The 18,603-nt window shown below is 36.3% G+C and overlaps 1 protein-coding gene across 1 annotated transcript in view; it reads right to left on the bottom strand.

Annotated features, from left to right (window-relative positions):
* LanA (laminin subunit alpha) overlaps positions 1-18,603 on the bottom strand; it is a 1,191,635-nt gene that overhangs the window by 517,150 nt on the left and 655,882 nt on the right. Inside the window, exons 32-33 of the mRNA XM_090391815.1 lie at positions 4,581-4,667; positions 1,014-1,225 (exon numbers count right to left, since the gene is read on the bottom strand). Coding sequence (XP_090247941.1) covers positions 1,014-1,225; positions 4,581-4,667 — 299 coding nt within the window. The remainder of the gene's footprint in view (positions 1-1,013; positions 1,226-4,580; positions 4,668-18,603) is intronic.

The following is an 18,603-nucleotide window of genomic DNA, read 5'->3' as shown; positions in this document are numbered from 1 at the left end:
TAGCAACTAGAATAGAGAATGTTGGTGCTGGTAGAATGGCCTCAGAGACACAGAGATTGTGAAGTTCGTACACAAATTATGTGTACAAAGTTATGTAAGAGTGTGGTGAAGATTGGTGTGAATTTTTACTTGGAGAATTGTCAGCGAATGGAACACATTACCAAATGTATCATTAATGCAAGAAGTGTTAAGGATTTTAAGATTATGTATGATAAATGTTGTCAGTTGAATGAATCCCCCCCCCCCTGCCCACGATGAGCCTGCTGACTCCAAGGAGGATACAATAATAATAATAATAAAAAGTCACTCAGTATACTAAACATATAGAGTGTGTTGTGGGATGGTAATGCTAATAATAATAATAACTCATAGTATTTATACTTACAAGCACTTAAGGCACTTGACTTTCCTCGATTGCATAACCATAATTTAGGATAATGTGGTTAGTCTTATACTTAAATATATATCTTTGTGTGCAAATTGTATATGCTCTCTTGCCTAGTTTGTCTGGTTATGGGAAGAAAATCCAGAGATTCTGGGAGTAAAAAACTTTGTCACATTGATGAGACCAACTAATCCCCCTTCAGCTGTAAAGTCCTGATAAAGCTTAATTGTCCTATACAGGATATGTATTTATAGTATTTATTTATACTCATAGTATTTATACTTACAAGCACTTAAGGCACTTGACTTTCCTCGATTGCATAACCATAATTTAGGATAATGTGGTTAGTCTTATACTTAAATATATATCTTTGTGTGCAAATTGTATATGCTCTCTTGCCTAGTTTGTCTGGTTATGGGAAGAAAATCCAGAGATTCTGGGAGTAAAAAACTTTGTCACATTGATGAGACCAACTAATCCCCCTTCAGCTGTAAAGTCCTGATAAAGCTTAATTGTCCTATACAGGATATGAACCTAAGTCTTTCCAACCAAAGGGCTTAGTTAAAACTGAGTGAGCTATGGAGGTTTAAAATTATCATAATACTATGACATATTTAAAGAAACTTACTTTGACAATCTTTCCTGGCAACAGCATCACCATAAAAACCAGGAGCACAGAGTTCACAAGCACTACCAAAAGTATTGTTAAGGCATAGCACACATTCTCCTGTGATTGAGTCACAACTAGAGGGATTGACAGGATCAATATTTCCACTACAGTCACATGGCTGACAGCTACTACCTGGAACTTCAGGACGACCAAAGTAACCAGCAGCACATCTGTAATTAAAATAATAAAGTCGAGTTTTAAAAATCAACATTAATATTTGCTTTCTGAATTTGATCATGCTATGATATTTTCTTCTGTGGAGCTCAATTAATCTTATTCTTCTTCTTATTATTATTATTACATGACACCTTCAAGGAGTCCAAAGACTCATCGAGGTAGGGCACCTGCTCTACAATACTCTATCTCCACCACTCAATCCACCATCACTACCACTAATATAATATTTTCACAGACAATCAGAAACATCCACGCCGGGATTCGAACCTGCAGCCGTTTGGCCGGCTGAGCAGATACACTAACCACTTGGCCAAACAGATTGGCATCTTATGCATTACTGACATGAAAATTATTTATTACCACAATAAATAATTTTTCACACAATACCTGTATCATCAATTTAGTTACTTTATTACATTCCTACTTTAAACATTTACTTCTATCCTAAGCATTTATTTACAGGTTCATTTAAAAAATTCTGCACTGGCAGAGTTTTTTAAATTCTGTCAGTGCAGAAAAAAAAATCCAATTATTAATGGAAAGAGTGTAAATGCCAGAATGTTGTAATAATCTTAGAGTTAAGCACAGAATTGTATATTATTCAGAAACAATCTCAGCTTTTTGATCTTTATAATTATTTACTTCAAATAGTGGAAGCTGAAAACCTGGGTATTATTATTATTATTATTACCTCAAGACCTCATGGAGGTCTTGGGGTAATAATATAGTATACCAGAGAAGGTCTGCATGTGTGATCAATCTGCAACATTTTATGTATTTTTGAAGCTGTATTGTTTAAACAGTAGAATTTTAATACAGGAAGTCCAAGTCTCCATGCTTCTTTGATAGTTGAAAAAATTCCTTTTTAACTTCTTCGTATTGGCTGGACCAAAAAAAAAAGAAAAAATTGCACACGTTTACTATATAAATTTTCATTCAGTTCTTCTGTAATGTCTGTAATATTTATTACATACAGTTGAGCAGGGAACATTATGGTTTTAAGTACTATGGATTTTGAAGAAAAAGGAAAGTGGTCCAATTTTCCAGTCTTCCAAGGTTTCAATGTTTTTGTATATGAACTCCAGAACTGGCAATATTGGGCAGGTGAAGAAGAGAATTCCAAGTGCAGAATTTTGACAGGAATTAATAAGTCAATAACTAGGGGGGGATAGGTAGCTGAATTGCAAGTAGTGTTAAGGATTTTAAGATTATGTATGATAAATTTACTGTAAGATGTAGAACAGAAAGTGATGCCAAACATTATCAAATGCTTGAATAAGATCCACCAAAGCATTGCCATTGGCTGCTTTTTCTTATTAACTGGGCAGAGTAGATATCATATAAGAAACATTAAATATTAAGCATAAAATATTAAATTCTCAATGTAGAATTCCATAACTTGTGTGTTTTTAATTGCATCCATTACTACTTTGATCTATTACCATTACTACATCAAAAACCTGTTATTGATAACATAGAAAAATATCTTGTAGACAGTATTAGAGAAACAGGCATTTTTGATTAAGGTATGATCTGTATTAGGTTTTGGAATGATGACAGTATGGCTTGTTACAAATTCACTTGGTATGTGAATTTATAACAAGTAGAGAAAAGAATTAAACAGCATGATTAGAATGGGAAGAATAAATTTCTTGCCCAAATTCCAAGGTGTTACTAGCAGGAGCCAAAATCAGAAATGTACCAAGGTTGAAGTAATGCAAAACTCTTATTTCTCATATACAAGTAGTGAAAATATGTATCACCTTATTTTTAAAATACTCTGGATTAGATCTAGTCATTGAAAGTTTTTTGATTATAAATAATTTAAAGAGGCCAAGAAATTATATTTTGGTTTATTCCTTTATCCAAGTGTAAGCAAACAAAGTTTATGCATGAAGTATCTTCATGATTAGGTTACTTGTATATAGAGGCTAATGACTTCATGTTTATTGCCTTAGTATCCCATAATGCAAAACAGAGATCTGAAAGGATGCGTATATGCTTCTGGGTCTGGCTTCCACTGATGAGACCTCAATAAAGGTCAAACCCAGTGGGTAGGTGCCCCTTCCCATGATGCATAGCATTATACACACCTGAAAGGATATGTGTGGTTTTGCATTATGGATACTAAGGCAATTAATGTGAAGTGATTAGCCTCTATGTACAAGTAGTCTAGTCGTGAAGATACTTGAATAAAATTTGTTTGCTTACATTTGGATAAATGATTAAACAAGAATATAATTTCTTGAAATGTCTTCAGCAAACCTGTCTCTCATCTGTCCTGACACCCTGTTGGCTGTCAACAATATGTCCTGTCACTAGTTGATGAACCAATTTTGCTGAATTGATTTTGATGAACATTATTATTATTATCCTAAGACCCCACAGAGTCACAGACTCATCTAGGAAGTCCCTCTTGTCATACACACAGCTCATCATACTGTGCCTTAAACACATTCAAATTCTCTGCAGACACCACGTTCTCAGGCAAGGCAATGCATTCCAATCATTTGCAACTCTCCATGCAAAAAAACCCTGCTTCTCACATCCTCCTTACACAGCTTTCAGGGATGACCTCTTCTTCTCCCCCAATCTACCACCATTTACAAAAACCTCTTAAATGTTAATTCCATAACAACCCCTTACCAACTTGTATGTCTCTATCATAGGACCCCCCCCCCCTCCAACTCCTATCTTCCAGACTCTGCAAACTGCATCGTCTCAACCTTTCTCCTATTCAGCATTCCAGAGATCAGAAACTATTTTGGTCAATCACCACTGTATCCTCTGCAACATCTCTTCATCCTTTTGAAAACCAGGTAACCAAATCTATGCATGGTATCTCATATGTGGCCTAATCAGAGCCTTATACAATAGATCCAGAATCTCCTTACTTCTGCAAGTCAGTGTCCTCCACATCACTGCCAGAATTCATTGTGTTGTCCTCAAAATTTCAGCAATATATCCTCTAAAGTTTAGATCCTTTTCGATCTTCATCCCGATAACTCTTATTTCCTCCACCTCCAACAATACAGATCCACTAACAGTAAATTTTACATCCCATCTTTGTTTTCCAAATTTTAACACCTTACATTATACAACATTGAATTAGCATTACCACTCTTGTGCCCATTCACTCAGTCTATTCAAATCTTCTTAATGAGAAGTGGCATTGCAATACACATTATGGTATTGCGATGTCTTACAAAGTTGTGAGATTTGTATTACAAAGGCAATTTTTTTTATAATGGGTAATGTTTTCATTATTTTGATGAATCTCATTACTCTCATCATGGAATCCCACTTCTTAATAGTTTTTCAACATTAAATACAAAACATGATACTTACACTTCACACCGAGGTCCATAGTAGCCAGGTTTGCAGTTACAACTTATTTCCAATCCACTAGGTGAAACTTCACAGCTTAGGGCAAAGCTATAAATAATTATATTTTAATTTAAAAAAAAGTCATCTGTTTTAATTCTGGCATAAATGTTTTAGCAAAAATTCTTTTCTAAACTGTGAAAATGCTTGCAAAATTTCATTTGAATTATCATTTTCCAAAAATAAAGTTATGAATTACCATAATTTTGGAATAAATACAAAATATCCTTATAGGCTTTTGTGTTTTAAGAGGCTATATTGTATTAAACAATAGAGATTCAGAACATCATCTGATACAGAACTGAAGTATCTCAAACAGTTTTTGTTAATAAATTTCCACCTGAACTCCCTTAAGGACAAGGCAGATATCCAGCAGAAATTCATGTGCTTGCTTAAAATAAACCATTATAAATAATGTTGTACTCAGTTGTCTTAGAAATGTGTACTACCACACTGTCTTGAACACGTCTTCTTGCTTATTAAAAAGAAAAGTTGTATGCCATCTGCTTCTTTTGAAGTTCCCATTCTAGCACATTACCAATTCATTAACAAATACTTCATGAAATAAGTTATTTCTTCATGTTGGGTATCGTTAATGGGGAATAAAATGTGGCCTCTTAAAACTCTGTACGAAAAATGGGATATGCCATGGACACAATGAGCTAATATGCTTTTCATCTATTCCAGATTTTCATCTAAGAATAAACAGAGTAGGAATCAAATGGATGTGTAATCATATTAAGTGATTCATAAGAAAAGGACGATGTGGAAGAAATGCCATTTGCATAAGGATGATGTCTGTTATAAACATTATAAGCAGCAGGCTAGAATAGTCACAACTGTTGAACAGAAAGCAAAGTCTGAGTATGAAAAGAAACTGGCTCTGCGTGCTAAAGACAACCCACAAGAATTCTATCTATATGCTGCAAGTAAAAGAAAGAATGAATATAAAAAGATAACTCTTCTAAATCCAGATGGTGTGAGGGTTACAGATGCAGAAGATGTTGTTCAACTAATGAGTGAACATTTTGTTAAAAGCTATCAACCTAGTGAATGCAACATTGAGCTCACTGTTACCTCTTCACTAGATGAAGAAATGCAGGCAGGTGTGTGAGGCCAAGGTATTAGAGCTGTTGCAAAAATTGAATAAGAATTCAGCAATAGGGAATGATGTAACATCAACACATGTGCTAAAAGAGTGTTCAGCTGAACTGGCCATTCCTTTGACCAGGCTGTTTAATATGCATCTCAGAACAGGGAAGATTCCACAGGAATGGAAGGAATGTATGGTAATTCCATTCCACAAGGGTGTGCAAAGACCAATGTATGCAACTATTGACCAATTAGTATCTCAGGAGTGGTAGTGAAGATTTTAGAAAAATTGGTTAGTGCTCACATTCAGAAATGGGTTGACAGTGAATCTCTACTTTGCAATGAACAACATGGGTTTACTAAGGGAAGGTCACGTTTTATCAACCTGCTCACATTCTATAACAATGTTACCACTGAACTAGACAAGGGGAATGGAAACACCATGATATAGTTTTGGATTTTGCTAAGGATTTTGACAGAATACAGGATGGTAGACTGTTGCCTAAATTGGGGAATATGGGTTTGGATTATAGAAGATTAGCATGGATAAGAGAATGGCTGATGGACAGATATCAAAAAGTGGGATGTGAGTCTGCAAGATTTAAAGTAACTTGTGGTGTACCACAAGGATAAGCAATTGCTTCACTGTTATTTAATCTGTACATTAATGATATTGGGAAGGATTTCACAAGCAACATACAGCTATTTGGTGAGTATGCAAAGGTAGGTAGGGTAATCAGGAATGCTGCTGATATTATTATTATTATTATTATTATTATTAAACAAGACCTCATGGAGTCAAAGACTCATCTAGGAGGTCCTTTTATCTCACACACATCTCATCATACCGGGTCTTAAACACATTCAAACTCCCTGCAGACACCACACTCTCAGGCAAGGCATTCCAATCATTCACAACTCTGCACGAAAAAAACCTGCCTCTCACTCCCCTACTCACACCCTCTTTATACAGTTTCCAGGTATGACCTCTGGTTCTCCCCTGATCTCCCACTATTCTCTGTAGAACTTCTCCACCATTGATCCTATAACAACCTCTTACCAACTTGTAGGTCTCTATCATATCTCCCGTCTTCCTTCTCTCCACTAGACTCTGCAAATTACATCTTTTCAATCTTTCCTCATACTCGACATTCCAGAGGTCAGAGACTACCTTAGTCAGTCGCCTTTGGACCCTTTCCAACATCTCTTCATCCTTCTGAAAACCAGGTGACCAAATCTGGGCACAATAGTCCATGTGTGGCCTAATCAAAGCCTTATACAATGGAACAAGAATCTCCCTACTTCTACACGTCAGTGTCCTCCTCATCATTCCCAGAAATCTTTGTGTTGTCTTCACAATTTTGGCGATGTGTCCCCTAAATTTTAGATCCTTATCCACTATCACTCCCAGATCTCTTATTTCCTCTACTTCCAACAATATATTCTCACCAAGCATAAATTCTGCATCCCATCTTTGTTTTCCAAATTTTAAAACCTTACATTTTGCAATATTGAACTCACATCCCCATTTGCTTGCCCAATCACTCAATTTATTCAAGTCTTCTTGCAAGGCCACAACATCTTCACTACTCTTTATGGTTCGTCCCAACTTTGCATCATCTGCAAACAACTGAATATCTCCATCCAAATCTTTGCCAATATCATTAATATACAAGTTAAATAGTAATGGCCCTAAAACAGATCCCTGAGGCACTCCACTAGTGACTTTCCTTTTCCTCGATATTGCACCCCCATACACAACTTGTTGATACCTATCAGATAGCCAGTCTCCAATCCAATGCACTAATCTAATATCCAACCCCATCTGCTCTAGTTTGACTGTCAACTTATCATGAGGTACTCTATCAAAAGCTTTTGCAAAATCCAAGTATATTACTGTATATCGTTCTCCTCTGTCCAAGGAAGCAGTCACTTTATTGTAATAAGTAAGTAGATTACTAAAACACGACCTCCCTTTAGCAAATCCATGCTGTCCATCAAAGATTATACCATTGTTGTCAATCCAACTCTGGATCCTAGTTCTCACAAGCTTCTCCAACAACTTAACCACAACACCTGACACATAGATAGGCCTATAGTTTGATGCTTGAGTTCGATCACCTCCTTTATGAAGTGGCACAATCTTGCCCTCCTTCCACTCTTTAGGGACTTGACCAAGCGCAAGACTCGTATTAAAAAAATATGTCAAGGCAGGTGTCAACTCTCTGGCACATTCCTTCAGAATACGCGGTGATATATTATCAAGTCCCACAGCCTTATTTACATCTAGTTTACTCAACTCCCCAAACACCTCTTGCTCACTTACAGTCAGTCTCTCCTCCCCATCATCAACTGCTCTTAATCTCTCCATGAAGTCACATTCACAAGATTGAAAGATCTTTATGAACTGCTCATTAAGTATCTCCACCACACATTCTGCAACAGCTGTCTTTATACCATTTCCTCCAATCAATGTCATCCTTCCATAATCATTCTTTCTTTTGCTGGCTACATATCGAAAGAACTCCCTAGGATTCTTTTTAGCTTCATTAGCTAACTGCTGTTCATACCTCTCTTTAGCTACTCTCACCAACCAAGTCACTCTCCTTGCCTGGTCTTTGTAGAACTCATGAAATTGGTTACTTCCACTTCTCTTATGCTGCCTCCACAATGCCCTTTTTCTCTGTATTGCATGCTTAATCTCTTTATTCATCCATCTCACACCTAACTTATTTAACCTTCTCGCCCGTGGTATACATTTAGACATTGCATCCACTAAATATTTTTTGAAAATGCCCCAAGCTGCATTGATCTCTTTTCCAGATAACTCCTCATTCCATGCTACACCTGCAAGCTGTCTCCTGAGCTCTTCATAATCACCCCCCTTGTAGTTCCACATATACCCTTTTTTCACAGGGGTCCTTGCACTGCTGGCAACCACCCAAGTAATCACCTCATGGTCACTTTCACCAATTGGTGGATGATTTGATACCTCATTGATAATTACATCCTCCGATGAGATGACCAAATCCAAGACCCTTAATCCTCTTGTGCCCTCTGTTACATACTGTCTGAGGTAGTTATCCCTCAAAAACTCAAGAAACTCATTTTCTTTACTTCCAGTTGCTATCTCTTCATTCCAGTCTATATTGCCATAATTAAAATCACCCATAATAATCACCCTTTTCTTATTTGCTTGGCTTATTTGACTATACATTTCACTATCACCACCATCCACATTACCAGGTCTATAACAACATCCCACCAAGTATTTGATTCTATTCACCTCTATCTCACACCATACTGCCTCAAAACCACTGGCCCCATTTCCCTCTTGCATCTCTACCTTGTATGGACATAACTCTTTCTCTATCATCAATAGTACTCCCCCTCCCTTTTTACCCCTTCTATCCTCACGAAACACATCATACCTTTCCATCTCTATTCCTGTCAGGATGTCATCCTCATCTAACCATGTCTCACTTATTCCGACAATCTCTGGGTGCACAGACGCAATTAGTGCAACCATTTCATCCGCCTTGTTTCTTATACTTCTAGCATTGGTATACAAACACAACAACTCATTTCTGGATCTACAGCTAGTTCCACTGATAACACTCTCTCGATGTGATCTCTCCATGCTGGACTGGGGCCATTTCCCTTTCTGCTTCTTCATTTTAGAACCCTTTGCAATTCCATCTGTTTCCTTTTGATCCCTGATCATCCCATTACTTTCCTGCCTACACATTCTCTCACCTCCTCTTGGAGCATCCACCTTTCTCATGCTGTGTATCCCTGTCCACCCTGAGCCTCGCCGTTTCCCTGCTCCTCTTGCACACCCATTCTCTCATTTTCTATACTCATACCACTCACTTTCACATTCATTTCCACTCCTTCAATCTCTCTTGTCTTACTCTCCTGCTCTTCCACATCACTCCCTTCTCGATCTCATTCATTCTGCAGTACTTGCAGAGTGATTTGAATAAGCTGGAATTGTGGGGATGGGAAAATGGGTGTCAGTTCAATGTCATATTATATTGGTAGGATTAGGCTAAAAGAAACTGATGAGGCTAGGGATCTTGGGGTGTTAATAGATAGAAAGTTGAAGTTCAGGGGTCATGTGACAAAGACTTCAAATACAACTCAAAAGATAATTGCAATGCTGAAACGAACGTTCACACGTAAAGATAAGGATGTTATTTTGCCTCTTTACAAGGCCTTGATAAGACCTCACTTGGACAATTGTATGCAGGTCTGGTCTCCTTGTTTCCGTTGTGATTCTGATGTATTGGAGAGAGTACAAAGGAGAGTGTTAAAAATGATATCAGAATTATGGAATATGGATTATGATGACAGACTGAGAATTTGTAGACTGCAGACATTAGCAAACAGGAGAAAGAGGGGTGATATGATTGAGACTTACAAATTTCTGAAAGCGTCATTCAGTATTTCAATTGATGGAATTTTCAATTTATGGAGGGTGGGGAAAGGACAAGTGGGCATCCTTGGAAGCGGAGAATGAATGCTACCAAGAAGGGGTGAGGGTTAGATTTTTCTCTCAGAGGGTGGTGCATGCATGGATTGCCATTGGATGTTGTGAGTGCAAGCAGTATGAATGAATTCAAGAATAAATATGATAGCTGGTGTGAGTGTGTGTGTGTGTGTGGCCTCCCTCAATGAGTCTGACTCCCTGGAGGTGTCTCGTAATAATAATAATAATAATAATAATAATGCCACCTAATTCTTCTTATTATTAATATATTTGTGAACAACAAAAGTTTCCATAATAATATATTATTAATAACATATGACTGCAAAAATTAATTATTAATTATCACAGCAGATAATTTGTATAGAAGCCATTACACTGACATCCACTACAATAGAGATAAAATAATCCCTTATTATCCACTCCACTGGAGACCTTGGTTGGCCAGCATATTAATTGAACGATCTGATGCTAAAAAGTTATATATTATTATTATGATGATGATTCAGGCCTCCATGGAGTCAACAGACTCATTGTGGCAGGTCCTTCCTAGAAAACACAAAGTCTGTCATATCACTCCTTGAAAAAAAAAAAAAAAAAATGCAAACACAGTCCCCTATTACCAAAAATTCCACACTCCATCTATTCCAGTTTGAGAACATAGCAGAGGTCAACTGAAACGTATGGTGTGCAATGGAATAGCCTCTCTCTGGAACTTAATATTTTCATAGGGGGTGGGGAGTTTCTTGAAGTGTAAGAATGGCATTTCTTGATATGTAAGGAGGCAAAATAATGATATCATTTTGCCTCTTTATGAGGCTTTGATATGACTGCATCTGAACTACTTATTATGCATATATTTCATCTTCTGGGTTCTGGGAAAAAATGGAATTATGTAGTTGTGGAAAGGGTGCAGGAAACAGCTACAAAGATGATACTGGGATTATCACAGATTATCACTTGGCAGTCTCATTACTCACAACCTCAAAAACTACTAATACAGACTTAACAAACGATGATCTGATATTTTGTTTAATAAATTAAACAAAATATGGAAAATGACAGCAGTTCAAAAAGTCTCAAACTAAAATTCTAGAAAACCATTATTATATCTACAGCAATGTATGGAGCAGATACATGGACACTCAATCAGAAAGAAATACAGAAAATCAGAGCATTTGAAATGAAATGCTTAAGAAAAATAAATAAAACTCACTGGTCAGAACACAAAAACAAATGAGCAATCAAAAACATGAATTAAACTATAGAGAAGATATCATAGCTCTAATTCTTAAACAGCAATCAAAATGATTTGGACACCTCCTGAGAATGTCCATTCAAAGATAACCAAATATAGTCTTGAATGGAATCATCGAAGGAAGATGATCAAGAGGTAGACCAAAAAGAACTTGGTGGTAATGGTAACAGTCTACAGTCTTTGAAGGAAAGGTGACAATTATAGAGCTTCAGAGAGATAACCGAAATGACCAGGGATAGAGCCAGATGGCAAAGATTTGTTCACAGGGGACTCAACCCATCATCTGATGGATGAGAAAAATGTTTTTTTTTAACTTAATACTGAATCTTTCCAATCGTCCTCACATGCAAAATGAAACTTCATTATTAGAAAAAAACCTAAATTTCACCCCCCCCCCCAAAAAAAAGGCCCACCAAGAAGAAAGTATTATAGAAGCTCAAGCAAAACTAGAAAATAATCCTAACAGACATATGTTTCAGAAAAATAAACAATATTATTAAAACTTGAGCTTTTTCTTGATTTTATTCGTCGACCAGATATTAATAAATGATATGCACAAATTGTCAAAAGTTTCACCAGCTATTCTGTCTGGCTTCTTCAGGACAAGTATAACTGTACACACTAGCATTTGCTAGTAAAAAAGAAGAATGGAGTAACACAGTCAAATAAATTAAAACTGATGCGTAACATCATACACATGGAATGTGGTGTCTTAGTCATTGTTTATTGAGCACGTTATATAGTTTTTAGCGAAATGAAATTCTGGTAAGCTGAGTGAATTTATTAGGCTTTCCTAGATGTCTTTGAGAATCATTCCTTGATTTCTATTTAGATTTTCTCCAGAGCAGAGTATAACCGTGGCTTCTTTGAAGTTTCTACATCAAAAATCTTCTTTTATATAAGGCATGGAATTATTATCCCAATCGATGGTGTCGTTAGAGATCAAGAAGTGATGGGCTAATCCTGAAGTATCTATTCTGTTGTTGTTCACGTCCCCTATATGTTCTTTTATCGAATTTCCAGGCTTCTTGATGTTTGGCCTATGTAATTCAATCTACAGGAACCTGGGATGTTGTATACACCTGCATATCTGAAGAAGGCATTAATGTCCTTAGGAGATCTTAAAATGTGGCATATAGTTTTGACAGGTTTGAGAGCAACTCTGACATTGTAAGACTTAAGGAGTTGGCCATTTTTGTTGACACTGCGCCTGCATAAGGGATGATAATGGACAATGTATATTGGGCAAGAGGTGGGTGCTGCTGTTGAAGGTTTCTATAAAGAATCTTTTTGATTATATTTTTTGGGTAACCGTTGTTTACCAGGGTTTGAAATATGAGAGTGAGTTCATCAAGGAGATCTTTTTCTTCTGAGATAATATTGGTCGCTCTATTTTTTTTAAGCATATGTATTATGCTGAGTTTTTTTGCAATATGGTGAGACAATATGAAGTGCAGGTAATGTCCAGTGTCTGTTGGTTTTCGATCGATTGTGAGCTGGATTTATCCATTCTCTTGTTTCTTTCTTAGTGTATCTAGAAAAGGCAATTGGTTATTCTTTTCAAGCTCTAATGTGAACTTCATTTTTTGGTGGAAGAATTTATTTTTGTAAGGAAATCAAATAAGGTAGCTTCTGTGCCTTTCCAAATTATGACGACACCATGTATGTATCTCCACCAAACCAACGGCTTTGGATTTACTTTGGAAAGGATATATCATTTATTAATGTCTGGTCGACAAATGAAACCAAGAAAAAGCTCGTTTTAATGTTCAAGTGACCAAATACAAAACAAAAATAAACAATATTATTAACGAACTACTTATGAAACTAAATTATCACCTAAATTGATGAAATGCAATGCAATGAAATCCTTAAGAAACAACTGGGATATTTTAGTTGCAAATGCTAATAAAGGAAATTATTGTTGTTCTCATTAATAAATTACATTATAAAAATGAAATAAAATAAACACTATCTCAGGTACAAATACATGCAAAAAGATAGATTTTGGCCCCATTCCAAACCTGATGGAGATAACTGATAGCTATTTACATGAACTAAAAGACAAAGATAAAATTGATAAATCACAATTAAAAACCTCTTACCAGGGGGAAGTTGTAAATTTTTAATTCTCTCAAATGAACAAAACATCCACCTACCATCTCTGGACAAATCAAAGTACATAAAGAATGTTACCCCATGCGCCCAATCATACTTACAAGAACACCACAATATCTCCATTATCAAAATTCATAGCTAATTTATTAAAGCAGTAATGAAAATATCCAAGTTCACAATCAAAAACATGAGTGATCAATTTGAGAGAATTAAAAATCTATACCTTACTCCTTATATTACTTTCATCAGTTGATGCTACTTCACTAAATACTAATGTTCACATCCCCCCCCCAAAAAAAAACATTAGACATCATCTACAATCTATTATAAAATGATTTAAACCTTGCTTAAATATAAAGAGCCAACAGCTTCATTTCGGCGATATAAACACTATTTAAATTAAGGGGATATTAAATCCCACATTGTTTTAAAACCGAATAAGAAACTCAAAGATTGGAATCAGAGAGTTTCATGCCGAATATAGTAAACTATAAAAAAATCAGCGATTACTAGCGTAAGCTAATGCAAGTAGTCCTAGTACGTAGTACAATACCGGGCAACTCGTTGCAAAGGTGAGTAAAGTTCTGATCGCTATTCTTGGTATTTTCCATAATGTAAAAACACATTTCCTAGGAAATGTATGCTATTATTACATTATGGTAAGAGGTCACTACACAGACTGGTTTCAGCCTTTTTTGAGGCGTCATCAGTGAGTAGCTAGACCAAATTAATACCAAAGAGTATAGCGAAAAGAACTTATATACTCTGCTAGTAATCGCCGATTTTTTTTATAGTTTACTATATTCGGCATGAAACTCTCTGATTCCAATCTTTGAGTTTCTTATTCAGTTTTAAAACAATGCGGGATTTAATATCCCCTTAATTTAAATAGTGTTTATATCGCCGAAATGAAGCCTGTTGGCTCTTTATATTTAAACAACTTAATGGGTGAACCTTTTGGACAACTCGTATAGCAGTGTATATAAGTTCTTTTCGCTATACCCTTTGGTATTAATTTGGTCTAGCTACTCACTGATGAAGCCTCAAAAAAAGGCTGAAACCGGTCTGGGTAGTGACCTCCTACCATAATGTAATAACAGCACACATTTCCTAGGAAATGTGTTTTTACATTATGGAAAATACCAAGAATAACGATCAGAACTTTACTCACCTTTGCAACGAGTTGCCCGGTATTGTACTACATACTAGGACTACTTGCATTAGCTTACGCTAGTAATCGCCGATTTTTTTTATAGTTTACTATATTCGCCATGAAACTCTCTGATTCCAATCTTGAGTTTCTTATTCGGTTTTAAAACAATGTGGGATTTAATATCCCCTTAATTTAAATACATTTAAACCTTCATGTACAAAACTAACCCCCATCTAATATCCTTGACTTAATAAAACTACTAGTCTCAGAAAATTACTTTACATTCAAAAGTAGTTTCTACACACAAATTTTCAGACTCCCAATGGGTCAAAATATTAGAAGTCAGCTAGCTGACTTATTTTTGGCCCACTTGGAATCAAACTTATGGCTCTCAACACTTCCATGTGGCATTTCTTTTTATGGACAAAATGTGAATGATATCTTGTGTACAGGGGAAAAACAAGCCATTCTAAACTTACAAACAGTCTCGAATAACTTCATTGACAGATTCTACTTCACCATAAAATATGAAGAAAAACACTCAATAAACTTCCTAAACCTAATGCCGACTTGATCAAGAAACAGTATAGATACAAAAATTTATCATAAACCCAATAATATAAGAAACTACCCACACTTTGATGAATACTACCCCTAAACTGTTAAAAAGTCAGTAGCATTTTCTCAATTTATCAAAACATTGAAATATACAATGGTTCACAAATATGTAAACAGGGAAATCATCAATCTAAAGGTAGAGCTCTTAAACTGCGCTTACCCCTAACAGTTAATCAATTACATTAATTTGACAGCCAAAATAAGAGCAGCCAACCCTCAGGAGAAAGTAAAGATTTCCTGTAACAAAATCTTAAAATTTACAAATATACAGAATATATGAAGCTATAAGACACATATTCAAACATTCTGATTACAAAATTGTTTTCACTAGTAATTCTAAATTATTAAATATACCAAAAATAACATAAAAGAAAACAATCTATGACATTCTACAGTGTTGCAATGTTATTTATCACTTCCCTTATCAACAATGCCACCTATATTTGGTCTACGATTAGATTACTTCATTCCTGCTTGAATCAACATTATAAAGATTGTCATATACCCATACCCTGAATTTTTTCAAAAGAAATCCCCCAAAAAATGCAAGAAAACGATACCACAAAAGCCCCAAATACAGAAGTAGCAGTACATGAAATGGAATAAAATCATATGACACAAATAGAAAAAGCAAATGCTATTAGCTTCCATAAAAAATGAAACAGATTTAAGAATATCAGAAGCCATTGAAATAAAAACACACTGCAGCACTGTCAATGTCCTCCCCCCCCACCCACATTATACCTCAGGTTTGACAGCTCTCCAACAACCCAACTGAGTCACCCTCCCTTGTCTGTTCTTTGTATTCCTCATAGAATTGATTATTACCACTCCTCTTATGTTGCCTCCATAATGGCTTTTTTCTCAGTAGTGCATGCTAAATCTCTTCATTCATCCATTTCACACCTACCTTATTTAACATTTTCACCTTTGGAATACATTTAAACATTGCTTCTATCAGATAGATAGTTTCTGAATACCACCCAAGCTGTCTCGTTGAGCTTCTCATAATCACCAGTATTGTAGTTCCTCATATATCCTTTCCGCATGGAAGTCCACACAAGGTTGGCAATCACCCAAGTAATCATTTCAGGGTCACTCTCACCAACTGGAGGAGATTTGACATCCCCTTCCCTTTTTGTCTACACACACATTCAGATCCTCTTGGAACATCAACCTTTCTAATGCTGCATTTCCCTGAACCCCGAGTCTCCCTCTTTGTCTTGCACACTTGTTCTCTCATTCTCTACACTCATGCTACCTACTTCTTCATTTATATGTACAACTTCAATCTCTACTTCTTTACTGTCCTGCACTTTACTTGCTCAGATTCATTCTCTGCACTAATTACTCTTCTTTCCAGCAGCAGTCTCTCAAATAACTCACACCAAAATCATTCAAATGAAGTCCATCACTCTTATCCAGTTCAATTCTTCCTTCAAATTCATTCTACACATTAAAAAACTTCCTTTCTCTTCACACATTTTTGCTAACAACATATCATTCACAATTCTTGTTCTCTGCCTCATCTTATTTCTGGCATACCTAGACAACACGCAGATTACCTTTCCTGTCACAATTATATTTTATCCTACTCAACAACCTCCTGATATCCAGTCTTACATTCTCCTTGTTCCCAGTCAATTCATTTTTCCCTACTACCACCACCAACTCCTTTGCTCACTTACTCCTCATATCAAATATCTGAACCTCATTAACCAGATATCAGTCAGCACATTAGCCTAGTGGCCACGTGCTTTGCAACCATATACCTGGGGAAGGAGTGTCCTACATTCGATTCCCATCGACGATGTAATGGGCTTAAGAATCTTCCTCAGCCATAGTCAAGTTAGCAGGTCTCGGGCGTGGACAGCAGAATTTTTTCCACCAGTTTGTCTGGGGTTTTTCATCCTGCAAGCAGGAACAACTGGCCCCATGAACACACGGGCTACAGTTATAGGATATAGTGAAGCAAGGAAAGCAACAGGAAACCACCTTGCTTATAGTCATATCCCTAGCAACGGGAAACCACCTTGCTCATAGTCATTTCCCCATATACCTACCCCCACCAGCCGTATGGATGAGGGAATAGAATAGAATCAGATATCAACAATTTGTGTATGGCTGGCAGGTCTGAGGAAGAAGGATAGGAATAATAGGAATAAATACAGATAAATTTGATAGAGACAGATAAATTTGATAGAGCTCGTGGATCATTCCAATATGCCATTACTACCACTGCACTGCACTGCTCTGCACTGCACAGCACAAGTGCACGGAAAACAAAATAAAAGTTTTACAGTAGTGGAAAACACCTTAAAAACCTATTTCAAAATAAAGGATAAGACAATTTTCAATGACCTCACATCCATTTCACCTATTCTTTAACTCCAAGAAAGAAAAGACTAATATAAAGGTTTTATTTTCCAAGAAACCGAGAAAAGCTTATCTAATCATAACATCAAACTGCCCGAAGATCATTGGTATCTTTGAGACGTGGTTGATGGAAGATGATATGATAACAAGAATAGAAGTAGCAGGGTACAGCATTTTTCAAAAGGGTAGGAAGGGAAAATATAGTGGAGTACTGCATATGATCAGTGATGACATGTCCTCTCAGAGTGGAGGCTTTCGAGGGCAGGGACACTAATGGTTTTGAAAGCATATGGTGTCAGGTCAAGATGGGCAAAACAGGATATTTAGCGGAGTGCAGCTACAAGCCAAGGCACACAGAGGGTGAAGAGCAGGAGATATTTAGGCAGTTGAGCTTAGCAAGTGCAAGAAGAATGATTGTTATGAGAGATGTAAACTATGGCAGTATAAATTGGTAAGAGGAAAATACATGTAGTAATAAAATGTATGTGAACAAATCACTTGGAAGATGAATAGAAATGCAAGAGAGTATCAAAGAGAAGGGAATATATATATAGAATTATAAGGCAGGTGATTATAATAGTCTTAGATATCAACTTGGGGCAGTTACGTGGAGGGAGGAATTGGAAGGGGGAGATATCATTAGTGCTTGGAAAATTATCAAGGAATATTTGTTAGCAGCAACAATAAGCTGTATTCCATCAGTGAAGACAACATGATTTGGTGTAAAGTGGATGAAAAACAATATCAAACAGGTACCGCAGGTGAAAAGAGGTTATGGAAGAGATATAAGGGGGGGGGGGGGAGCAGATGCATGAAGAATAAGACTCAACCCAGGAGAGTGACTAGTATGATATGGAAGACAAAACTGGAATATGAGAAGAGA

Source organism: Typopeltis vanoorti, chromosome 4 (assembly GCF_054136105.1).
Source record: "Typopeltis vanoorti isolate ZY-2024b chromosome 4, IOZ_Tvanoo_1.0, whole genome shotgun sequence".
Classification (NCBI taxonomy): Eukaryota; Metazoa; Arthropoda; class Arachnida; order Uropygi; family Thelyphonidae; genus Typopeltis; species Typopeltis vanoorti.
The sequence above is the reverse complement of the archived record's forward strand: the minus strand, read 5'-3'. Positions and strand labels throughout refer to the sequence as shown.